Source organism: Nicotiana sylvestris, chromosome 9 (genome assembly GCF_000393655.2).
Source record: "Nicotiana sylvestris chromosome 9, ASM39365v2, whole genome shotgun sequence".
Lineage (NCBI taxonomy): Eukaryota > Viridiplantae > Streptophyta > Magnoliopsida > Solanales > Solanaceae > Nicotiana > Nicotiana sylvestris.
Window position 1 is genome coordinate 76426479 of NC_091065.1, and position 11879 is coordinate 76438357.

General features: G+C 35.7%; 1 protein-coding gene and 1 non-coding gene across 3 annotated transcripts; both read right to left on the reverse strand.

The window, feature by feature from the left end:
• Window positions 1-1929: 1929 nt before the first annotated feature.
• On the reverse strand, window positions 1930-2011 carry TRNAS-UGA (transfer RNA serine (anticodon UGA)). Its single transcript has one exon. It is a non-coding gene; the product is annotated as a tRNA-Ser (tRNA).
• A 4976-nt stretch (window positions 2012-6987) lies between these two features.
• LOC104244864 (putative E3 ubiquitin-protein ligase RF298) lies at window positions 6988-11200 on the reverse strand. 2 transcript variants are annotated; one of them, XM_009800372.2, is made up of 4 exons: window positions 10954-11200; window positions 10635-10672; window positions 8068-10100; window positions 6988-7737 (listed from the first exon to the last, which is right to left on the reverse strand). In XM_009800372.2, exons 3-4 carry the CDS (start codon window positions 10021-10023, stop codon window positions 7249-7251), a joined length of 2445 nt encoding a protein of 814 aa, XP_009798674.1. In that variant the 5' UTR covers window positions 10024-10100; window positions 10635-10672; window positions 10954-11200; the 3' UTR covers window positions 6988-7248. The 2 variants fall into 2 exon arrangements, with proteins under 2 accessions (XP_009798674.1, XP_009798672.1); XM_009800370.2 differs by having other exon boundaries at window positions 10635-10675.
• Between the last annotated feature and the right edge of the window lie 679 nt (window positions 11201-11879).

An 11879-nucleotide genomic window follows, 5' to 3' on the forward strand; every position in this document is an offset into this window, starting at 1 on the left:
ACGCACAATATCCCGGGCGATCGAAATGTATGATATCGTCTCCCACCACCGGCAACATTTCAACAGGGCGAGGGATCCCCTATTTTGCCCTCAGCTCCGCGATATCTGCCTAAGTCATAACAGAGGAAGCGGGTTCCGGCTCTTCTCCGGCAGGACTGTGGAAATCGTTCCAAGGCTTTCCAGGGTGAGGCAATATCTCGGCCACCGTCGGAATCCCCTCCTCTTCTATCACTTCCACTCCTTCGGAAGCAGAGACATCACTTTCTGACGCCGGAATTGCGGCAAGATTATCAGCACGGGAAGAACTACCAGTCGTTTGTATTGATTTAATGGAACAAAGGGCTTAAGAAAAAGAAGAGACAGGGGTGAAAATTTCCGACTAACCAAAGAAGATCGAAAATCTGAAAGTATCTAAGTAGAGGAAGATCTACACTGTTCTCTCAACAAAGGCTAGAAAGTGTACTAATCGAATGATGTATTTCCTTTATTTATAGGGACATAAATTCCCCAAGCGGGAAACCCAAGAGTCGCTAATCGAAACTGATAAAGGCACAAAACGGTTCAATCACCAGGAAACGTGTGTCATAATGACAACAGCCACGAACGGCGTTTCAAATCGAACAAACGCTTCAATTTTGAACGGTCGCGACGGTTCCAAGGGCACCGTTGTATCGTCGTCCCAGTGCCTCGATCCAAAGACTACGTCCAAGGCACGAACAATCAGATTTCTCCTAAGTGTTCAAAATCATAATCCGCCCGCCGGGCCCACCAATAGACGACCCCGACGGACGGAGGGACTAACTGTATGGGTCAAAATCTGACCACAGTAGCAGACCCAGTTAAAACCCCGCGAGGACCATCACAACCTACTTCGGTCTAAGTACCCATAGTGTACAGTGGGTCAAAAGACAACACTTAAGTAACGACGAAAAGACAACAACGTAAGGGCATACCGATCGGAGAAGGTGGCCATGGTCTCAGAACTATATATATGGGTGAATTCTCCAAAGATAGCGGGGGCTCTTTTGGTTTTCTCTCTCTACATTCTCTCCTTCTATTTTCTTCCAAAAAGGATGTAAAATCGATGACCTCTTTGGCATCATGAAAGAGGAAAAGACAACGATGAATGAAGATTGCTTGCTCTTGTTTCATCTTATTCATTACTTTCCAATTCATTTCCAGATCTAGGGTTTATTATGTTTGACTAAGATTGACCTCATCATTATTGTTAATTGTTTTAATCAAAAAGGTTTTGACATCTTTTGGTCAAACAGTCCTAACTAGCTCTTATAGATTAACTATAATAAATTTGAGCGCCATCATCTCCTGATTAAGTTCTTGTTCTTCTGCTAATATACTTAAAAGTTGTTTTAAAGAAATTCAATTGATTAGTCCAAAAATAATGAAGAATATATGTTACTTGATGCCATTAATTGAAAATCATGTGCTTCGTAGGACGCGGTTCGCTTTTAAGCCAAATTAAACAAAGCAGTAGCATTGTCTGTGACAATAAGTAATTTTATATGATTACTACGTCTGTAATAAGAGTCCAACTTTTGGTAACACATCATTAACTAATATCAAATAACTTCGGTAGATTTCTTCCATTTTTCTGTTTTGTCTTCGACAAAATTATATTCATAATTTCACACTTTAAAAGCTAGAAAACGTGTGATTATGACAACACAGAGAAGCACAATATCTAACCAGCTAGCTTAGCTTTGATAACTTTGAAGAAAATGAGGACCAATTACGACGCTTCAATATAAGCATCAGTAGAGATCAAGAAAGGACAAAAGAGCCACATCCAAAAGTTTAAACCCAATTGCAACAAGAAATAGACCTATCACGTAAATGCGTTAAGTTTATAATGGTGGCAAAAAAGGGCGCTGAACCAAGAGAAAAACGACAAGTGGTAAAAAAAGATTTCGTCGACAGCAGGGTTCGAACCTGCGCGGGCGAAGCCCAACAGATTTCAAGTCTGTCTCCTTAACCACTCGGACATATCGACTTCTGTTCTGGTTTCTGCAAGGTAATGCACAAGTTATCTTATAATTCGTTTTTCCTGCACTCCCTTTTTGTCATCTCTAAATGGATTCAGTAACTTCTTGCCAATAATCACGTCCATTGAGTAGAAATATTAAACTAAAAGTCTAGGGCAAAATGGCCATATGCAAATAATGAAGAACCATAAGATTGAATTATCGGTGTCCAATCTCCGTGTTGGCATAAGATGGATTAAAATGAAAATCGCTCCCGGTAGAAATTCTTTTCACAGTAAAAGAAAAAGCGCTTACAAAAGAATTTCATTCCCATAGTTGGAACCCAAGGTTTGGTTGCACTCCTGGTCAAAAAAATTACATCTCATCTTGTCGCTATAACATCAAAAGACGTGCTACTCCTTGCAAGTCTTTTTGCAAGTAGATGATCATCCAACTGCTCCTTGCAAATGGAGCTAATTATAAACCTTATTCAGGTTAATTTTATATGTAGAAGGACCAGTTTACCAGAATGAATTTTGTGAGTATTTGCGCTGTTTCGAAAACTCTTTTCCACTTCATCACTTCAATATAGATGCATTGATCAGGATCAATCGAATTATACTAGCCATATGCTCTAGTGTTGCCATTGTATGCTTCATAAAAATGTTTGGGTTCATCATGATGTTAAGTTAAGAGAAATGCAGCAGTTTTGATTCAGAAGTGCTACGAAGGATGGGAAAATAGGAATTGGATAATTTATTTTCTTCAGCTATCAAATGAGAGTTGTATGCATCTCCCTCAAAATGGTGTAGCTCTATTATTAATTAATTGCCGCACTTGAAAGTTTTTGTAGGTATTACCGAGGGGCGTGGTAGGATAATTGGGTTCCCTCCACTCTAAAACGCAGCTGTCGAATTTGAACCTTGAGAATAAAGAACCATTCATATAGTCACGTCAATAAAACTCAAACTAGTTGTACAACAACAACAACAACAATAATAATAATAATAATAATAATAATAATAATAATAATAATAATAAGGGGAAAGGGTCAAAAATATCTCTCTACTATTGTTTATTGTTTACTTGTGCCACCCGTTTTACTTTTCGTCCATTCTTCTCCCTACCGTTAACAAAGTTTGCAAAATTACCCCTAACCCTAACGTCCCTCCATTGTGACAGCCGACCCCTTTAATATTTTGTCCATATCAGCAGCCAAGTCAGCAGGTCGCACCAAATAAAATGCCATGTCAGCATTGGAAATCCTCAAATAAAATTGAAGGGTCTTTTTCCTTCTTTTTTTTTTGCATTATCTTTTCCCAGCGATTTCATATGCTCATTTTGAACTAATTGCACATATTGAAATGAACACGCGTTCCTATATTCTCTTAGAGAAGATCGAAAGAATGGAAATTTTGAGCTGATTTTTTTTTTTCAATGTTCAAATTTTTGATACTATCACCAATTTTCTCCCTATTTCTGATGAAAAACTCTTAAAATTCATCTCTGTACCGTAAAAATTATTTCTTTACTGTTTCAGATCTTACAAGTTACATTTAGGGCGGTTTATTGGCTGTATCTTTTTATGGATTGACTCAATTTTTTCGAATACATAGTCTGGTTTTGTCGCGCAGTAAAATGTTTAAGAAGGATTTGGGGGTCGTTTATGTTAGGGTTTTAATTTGGTGGGGTCGATGATATGGTAGTTGACATAGAAGTTGACATGGATAAAATTGATGGGATCAGCTGCCATAGTGGAGGGACGTTAGGGTTAAGGGGTAATTTTGCAAACTTTGTTAACGGTAGGGACAAAAATGGACGAAAAGTATAACGGTTGGCACAAGTAAACAATAAACAATAGTAAAGGAATATTTTTGACCCTTTTTCCTAATAATAGTAATAATAATAATATGAAGATTGATATAATCAACCTTAACTAGTTTGATATTGAGGTGCAATTGATATAAACTTGGGTCATTCAACTAAGGAGAAATCTAGGTACAAGTGCACAGATAGTCATTCTCATGGATGCTATTTAGAAATTAATCAGTACTTAATTTGTCCTAAAATTTTAAACTAAAAATCTCAACTTCGTGATAATATTCATGATATTTTTGTTCGAAAAATTGAACTGAAAAATTAAAATTTAGGATGCACTGGCTAATCTTTAAATAGCAGCCCTTTAAAATGGCGACCTGATGTCATTTCTACAGAAATCCATCACCTTCTTCAAGAGCAAATTATGTTATATACCTATTCTACCCAAAAATATTACCCGACTTTACCCATTCTAGAAATAATTACAGTACATACCTATACAATCAAAAATAATAACCCGACCATCTATCTTCCTATTTTTGTTTTCTCTGCAGCTAACTTTTCTCCTCCCTTTTCTTTCATCCCCTATCCTTTTTCCTCTCTTTCTCTTTCTTCTCTTTCTGACGTTGCCAGTATCCCTATATTTTCTAAGTAGATGTATGATCTATCCACCTTTCCTTTTATGTCTTTATCATCCATCCGGAGGGGGGGAAGGCTAACAAAAAAATCTATCAAAAAATAATAAAAATTTCTAAGGTTTTAGTCTGCCACAAAATTGTAAGGTTTTATAGGTAGTCATCATTTGTAACGATCCAACTGATTGTTTTATGTAGTTGCGCCTTCTTTCCCCTTTTGATGCTTTACACACGTGTAATTTTGGCTTTATAACTTGCGAGGTTTATTTTCGTTCCGAAAAGGCTTCGGGTTATTTTGGTCCCTTTGGTTCTTGGTTTAAAAGCCTAAGTTGGAAATGTTGACCGAAGTTTGATTTTTGTGAAAACAACCCTGGAACAGTATTTGCTTGGAGTCAAATTCGGAGGTCCGGATGTTGATTTGTATTGTTTTGCCGAAAGTCGGCAATTTATGTTTAGAGAATTTTCCAAGTTGACTGATATTAGATTATGATGTAGAAAATTGAGTTAATTAGATTATGTGACAACTGATATTATTTCGGTGTAATAATAGAATTAAATCTTTTTTAAACTCTTCGCGTACAACTATATATCATGTTGGTATATCTATATACTATACTGGTATCATATGTTAATTGGAACCTTTTTTGGTTGTATTAGTTATATTTAATTGGTACACTGTTTGACTTTTCTTTAGTAATAGTAGAATAGTACAGTATCTTGAATTTTTAAAATTTTCCTTTATGCATGTTTATTATGTAATCATTTTAATTTTTTCTTTATGCATTTGTTTTATGTAATAGTATTACAGTACAATATCTTGAAAGACATTATTATATTAATATGTGGTGCACTATTTTTTGATTTTTCTCTTTATGCATGTGTATTATGTAATAGTAGTATAGTCATATATAGTTGCCTGGAATTAATTAGTATAACTGTATACCCTATTGGTATAATTATATGTCATATTGGTATCATATGCTAGTTGAATCATTTTTTGGTTGTATTAGCTGCATTTAATTGGTATACTATTTGATTTTCTTTTAATAATAGTAATATAGTACAATATCTTGAAATACTTTATTATATTAATATATGGTACACTATTTTTTTATCTTTCTCTTTATGCATGTGTGTTATGTAATAGTAGTATAGTCATATAGTTGCTGAGAATTAACAAATAAAATTATATACCATGTTGGTATAGTTATATACCATATTGGTATCATATGGTAGTTTGAACATTTTTTTGTTGTTTTAGCTGCATTCTTAAGTGAATTCTATTCTAAAATTATTTATATGAACATGATTTGCAGTACTGGAATTTTTTTGTGCCGATAGACATATATTATGTGTATTATGTAATAGTTTCTATAGTTATAGCCAATTGTTGGAATAATCCCGTACAACTATATACCCTGTTAGTATACGGAATGAGCAAGTTGCTTTGCGAATATTTAGCTTGCAATGCGAGCATGTAATTTTCTCATACTTATATTGCATCCTTTAATATTTTGGTACAATAGTATAGTCGCAGATAATTGTTGTAATATTCTAGAGCAATCATATACTTTGTTGGTATACATGTATACCATATTAGTATCATATGTTACTACAAGTCTTTTTTGCTACTTATACTTTTATTGTATTTTCCAATATTTTATTATCATTTATATTCTAACTAGTATATATAGAGATTTGGTGGTCGTAGATTATGCTTTCTTGCTCCATAACTGGTTGTGTTACTGCTAATGGTAGAGTGTGTACTGATATTTGTAGGGAAGAAGATCAAGGTTTGTATGGCAATCACGTGTTGATTCTTAGAATCTGATTATGTAATTTATGGTGCTTAGCAGCAATCAGTGTGATATTCAGTGAATTAGATGAAGTGACAACTCATAATATTTCAGTTTAACAATTGAATTAAGAAAATGAAAAAAAGACAAAAGATATATTACACTAGTTATATTAAAAAAAAAATAGGTAATAAATATTTACTATATCAGTTATTTTTCTTATTGTATAAAAATAAGAATAATAAAAAATAGTGAAAACAGTAAATGAAATTAGATTATGAAAAGAAAAAGAATATAAAAAAAAAGAAGTTAAATGAAATTAGAAAAGGAAAAACGAAAAAATTAAGAAGAAAACGAGAAAAAAGAAAAAAGAAAAAAGAAAAAGAAAAGAAGCATAGAAATAAAAAAGAATTGGAGAATACAGAAAAAAATCACCACAAAAACTATTATGGGTAGGAAATGTAATTAGTTTATGGGTAAAAAAACAAATGGGTAGATAAGGGTAAATAGTTTTGTTTTTGTAGGTAGCTGTATCGAACACCCCTTCTTCAAATGTAACAAGCGTGTTGAGGTAGGAAATTTGGGAGTCTGATTTTGTTTCCAATAATCTGTATCAAGATTTCCAAGCTGAACAAAATCTTATCACTGAAAAGGTGTAACCGACATAGGAACCCGCTGTCAAAAATGTTTGAGAAAGATCTTAAAAAACAAGTTCTCCTGCTAAGTAGTATATTACCTAATAATGGGAAGAAAACAGAGAGAACAACATTTTGTATAAAACCTTCAAAGTAAGCATTTACAAGGCTCATTAACCAGTCCCTCTTTCTAACTCTTTTTCACATTACTTTCTACATATCTATACCTTTTTTGCATTTTCCTATCAATATTACAGTTAAGGTATGAAAGAAAGGCCTCAAAAAAGGACATACTAAAAAACGAAAAATGTCTTGGCTTTGAAACATCATTCCTCCAACGACCAGCTCCTTTTTCCTGTCACTGTTTTCCCGTTGCTAACTGTTAAGAATGAGCAAAGCGGACATTAATCCGCATCTTAATTGGGGTCCTACAAGAAGGGCAGTCATTCATTCCTTGCTTTTCATGAAGCATGTTGCATTTTGCACAAAGGACTTGATGTGCACAAGGGAGAAAAACCACCGACATCTCCTCAGTCATACACATAACACACTCCCTCTCCATCTTTACTGTAGAGCCAAAATTATCCTCATAGCCTGCTAAACTCTTTCTGATATTAGGAGGTAGCCCCACATTAATGCCTCTTTTAAGTGCCTCTATTTTTGAACTTTCAGACTGCAATTTCAACTGAGAGATTTCACTCTCAAGCTTTCGGATATTTTCTTTAAGCTTTTGCATGCTGCTCTCTGCCTTTTCTCTCAAATTATTCTCCGCTGCTTTTCCCTGAACACCGAGTTGTTCTCTTTCAGCTTTCAAGGAATCGGCTTGCTGTACAAACCTTTGTTTCTGCCTTTCCTCCTGCTTCCATAGAACCTGCAATTCTTTGTTTTCTCAGAAGCAAATCACAGAATAAAGTCTTACAAGTTTCTATAATGTGCTAGCATTTATACTAAAAGGAATATCAAATAGCACTATGAATTTTCAGCAGGACTACATAAGTGAATGCTGGAACAACTATTACTGGAGGCTATAAGTAAAAAAGAACTGACATTATAATTGAACTATAACAACAAGTTACTGACAGCCTAAACATCTACCACCGGTTGTACAACAGGTAGGCCTTAAAAACACTAACTATATTTGTAAAAAATATAAAACTTTGATCGACTAAGCAAAAGAACTTCTTTCCCAGAATAGAAATACCTCAAACTGGTCCAGGCGCTTGTTGACTTTCTCTTGTCGCTGCTGTAAATCAGATGTTTCATGCTTGAGCATAGAGAGTTCCTCCTGCAATGAGCGCTTCTCCACCTCTCCTGCTTGATACTTCTTCACTGTCTCCTGCTCTGTTGCTAAAGCTTTATGCATGTTTATAGCAGACACTGCGGAAAAGAGCTTGGCGGCGTCCATCTCCTTCTTTAGCACAGCATTCTCCCCCTCCAGCCTGTGAAGAGTAGAACCAGCCAACTCAATCTGGCCACTAGCATTTGACAATGCATGCTCCATCTCGGAAAGCCTCTTTGTGGTGCTTTCCTCCAGCATTTGTGTTTCCTTTTGAGATCTTTCAGCATCTTCTTTCTCTTGCCTCAACATTTTAAGCTCCGCCTGGTCCTTGCCAAGCCTCCGAGCAGCCTGCATTACCTTCTCATTTGCCCAATCAGTCCACCGTTGGAGCTCTTTCTGCAGTGTTTTCATATGGGGAGTTAGCAACAAAATAGCAGCATCTCTCTCATTTTGAGGGACATATTTCCCCAGAGACTCATCATATGCGATACCAGCATAATAATCTGGAACCTCAGAAGAGCTAGTTGTGCTGCCGCCTGGGGCCTTTACACTAGACTTAGGATCCAAAGCTAATGATGAAGGATCCTTTTTGTTTACAGCTGGCGATGGAATAACAGTATGTTGCACGCCAGAGTCGTCAGTTGCAGGTGCAGTGGATGAACAAGGGCGTAGACTATCAGAACTTCCTTCTGCTATAGGACTATTGTTTTTAACTGAAGTATTTACTTTAGAGGAAGAACTCTTCGTTGCTGCACCAGAAGAACCTGACAGAGGGTTGAGTGTCTTGTCCATAACCATATTGCCCCAGGCAGAGAGTTTTGCCTTAATGGAACCCTTACCCATACGGCCTTTGTAATTTTTCTCAAACTGAAATGTCTTTTGCCTAAGAAGATCCTTCTTGGAGTTTAGGGATGACCCCTTTCTACCAGCTCCCAACTTATCTTCTAACACTGCTGCTTTCGAGGGATTCTGCTTATGCCCCCTGCTGCTGGTGGGTAAGGATTTAGCCTCTGCTTCTGGAAGAGGTACCGAACTTCCTTTCCCTATTGCCGCTTGACGAACATGTGAATTTTTAGAAGTCGGTTCTTGAGGGGCTGCACTAGCAACAGCAACTTTGGATTGAGCAATAGGGATGGAAGGTTTTGACAACTGTAGTTTATCCGGGTTTGACTGAGTAGTCTCAGAAGCCTCAGTCTTCGAGCTATTGCCTGGACTTTCTTGACTGCATAACTCATCAAGAATATCACCTTCCACTGTACATGCATGTACCAGGTTCAAGTCCCATATTAAGAGGCACCACATTGCTTCAGCAACTGTGAAAGCTGGCTTAACCTCCCTCAGCACACATACCATCTCCAGCATGGTGTACTCTACCAGCCCATGTAAATCAGAAAACGCGAGATGTCTAGAGGTATCAAAATCCTTTTCCCTACTTAGTAAAGCCAAAGCACCATCGACGATATTTGAGACGGTATCTTTGGTACCATGATAGAGGCCACTCCTCAATATAACCCGTTCAGCAATTTCCTCACTGTATCCACACTCAACAATCCTCTTGACTGCACTCCGGAAAGTAGCAGACAGGTTTTGTGATAAAAGTTCCTCGAGTTGACATGTTATTGGTTCTTCCCAATCTCCATCTGCTGACCTTTCCACTCCTTGTTGACACCCACCATCCAATGACTTGAGCTGATTAAGAGTGCTGTGCAGTTTTTTCTCTAATAATTCATATCTTGGAAACTCAGTAAGAGACAGGACAGGTGAATCACTAGGAGGAAACTCAGATAAGAACTTCCTCTTGTTCCTACTTCCTTTTTCCTGGTCAGAATGCACCAATGACTTTTCATTGGAATCATCAGTGCTGTTATGATCAACCATTTTGATTATGTTGTCTACGAGATTTACAAATACTACTGCAATTTGCTCATTCAAGTGTCTATCTGTGGTTCCCAATCCTGCAGCAAGACGCCATTAGGTAATAATGTCGGGGTGTGTGTGGGGATTAAAATTTAAGATAACACATAGCAGCAGAGAAAAAAGGAGTTGTCAGACAAAGGAAAAACCACATATCAATGTTTCTTTGATAGGCTAAATAACCAAAACAAAAATGACAGGCTGAAAAAGAACAAGAACAAGTGTAGTGAGCACGATAAAAGCAGCAACATTATCATTCAGGTGAAGCAGCCAAAGAACTAATATTCAATGAGGAATGCAAATTCTGCTGTAATTCAATTACTCAAATCTCTACGCCATTCAGTGGTAATGTGGTGTTTGCGGGAATTAAAAATGTAAAGAAAACATAGCAGCAGAGAATGAGAAATTGCAAAAGTAAAGAAAAAAACAAGTATGCATCATTCCTTGATAAGCTACATAACATCAACATAAAATTATCCAAACAGAAATGCAATAAAAAGGTACAGCTCTAATAAGCATAATAAACCAGCAACATTATCAAGGGAATGGAAATAAATGAAAGAAAAGAAGATTACCTCTGAGTCAGAGTAAATGAGCTGCCAAACAAATTAATCTTCTGCAACAAAATCACTCAAATGAATCAAAGGCGAAAAATCAAGCATCAGAATTGCACAAAAAAAAGATAACAATTTATCAATCAAAATTCTAGCCAAAAAAAAAAACAATCGAGAAAAATCTTCAAAAACCCAAATAAACTAAGGCAAAAATATAATCAATAAACCTGGAAAAGGAGTCTTACCAAAAAAGGAAAAAACTGATTCTCGATACATACATATATCAAGAGTGAAACTAGAAAGAGCAAAAGTTCAATCCAAAATCAAAAGGGTCACTCACCAAAGGTTATAAAAGGCCAAAATTTGCAAAGGCGTGAACTCCATTTCTTGCATTTTGCACGCTATGGCCACAACATTTGGCACGAGCTCTGAGTACTCTTTTTTCTTCTGCTGCCAACACTGAATAAGTTTGGACTCTTTATATAGGGGTCACTGACTAACGTGGGTTAACCTTGTTCTAACACTTACTTGATGATAACCAGGGTTAGTTGGTGCAGTGTATAATGTATTTTTCTGTTGTGGATTGTGTAGTATTTAATTTCAAACTCATCTAAAGATTAAATTTTCAACTGTACAATTTAAGTAACTTCTCCATTTTTAAAGATATTATTATTATTATGTTATAATCATCAATTATTAACCACATAAAGAGAAATAATAACACTAACTATACATGTGGGCAATGTGAAATTCTTAAATATTTGGGATTTTAAGCAAAGAATGATAATACATCATCCAATTCATAGAATCTAACTAGTCTTACTTGGATATTGCAAATTAGATTAATTATATAGTAAGATGATAGTGGCAAAACAAACATAATGTGTCAATGGTGTTGTACCACATGTTACAATAGTCTTATGCATATTTTTCAATAACACAATTATTATCAACTAGTATTAGTACCCGCGCGATGCGCGAACAAATCATTTCAAATTGCGAAGTATGTTGTTTGAATCATGTACAAATAACCTTAAAATATATATATCTCAGATAAAAATTATATAACATGAGAATTTAATTATGAAGCAGGATATGAAATTACTGATCAAATCTCGTAGTAGACAACCAATCTTTTTAACATATATTTGTACAAATAACCTTAAAATATGTATATCTCAGATAAAAATTATATAACATGAGAATTTAATTATGAAGCAGGATATGAAATTACTGATCAAATCTCGTAGTAGACAACCAATCTTT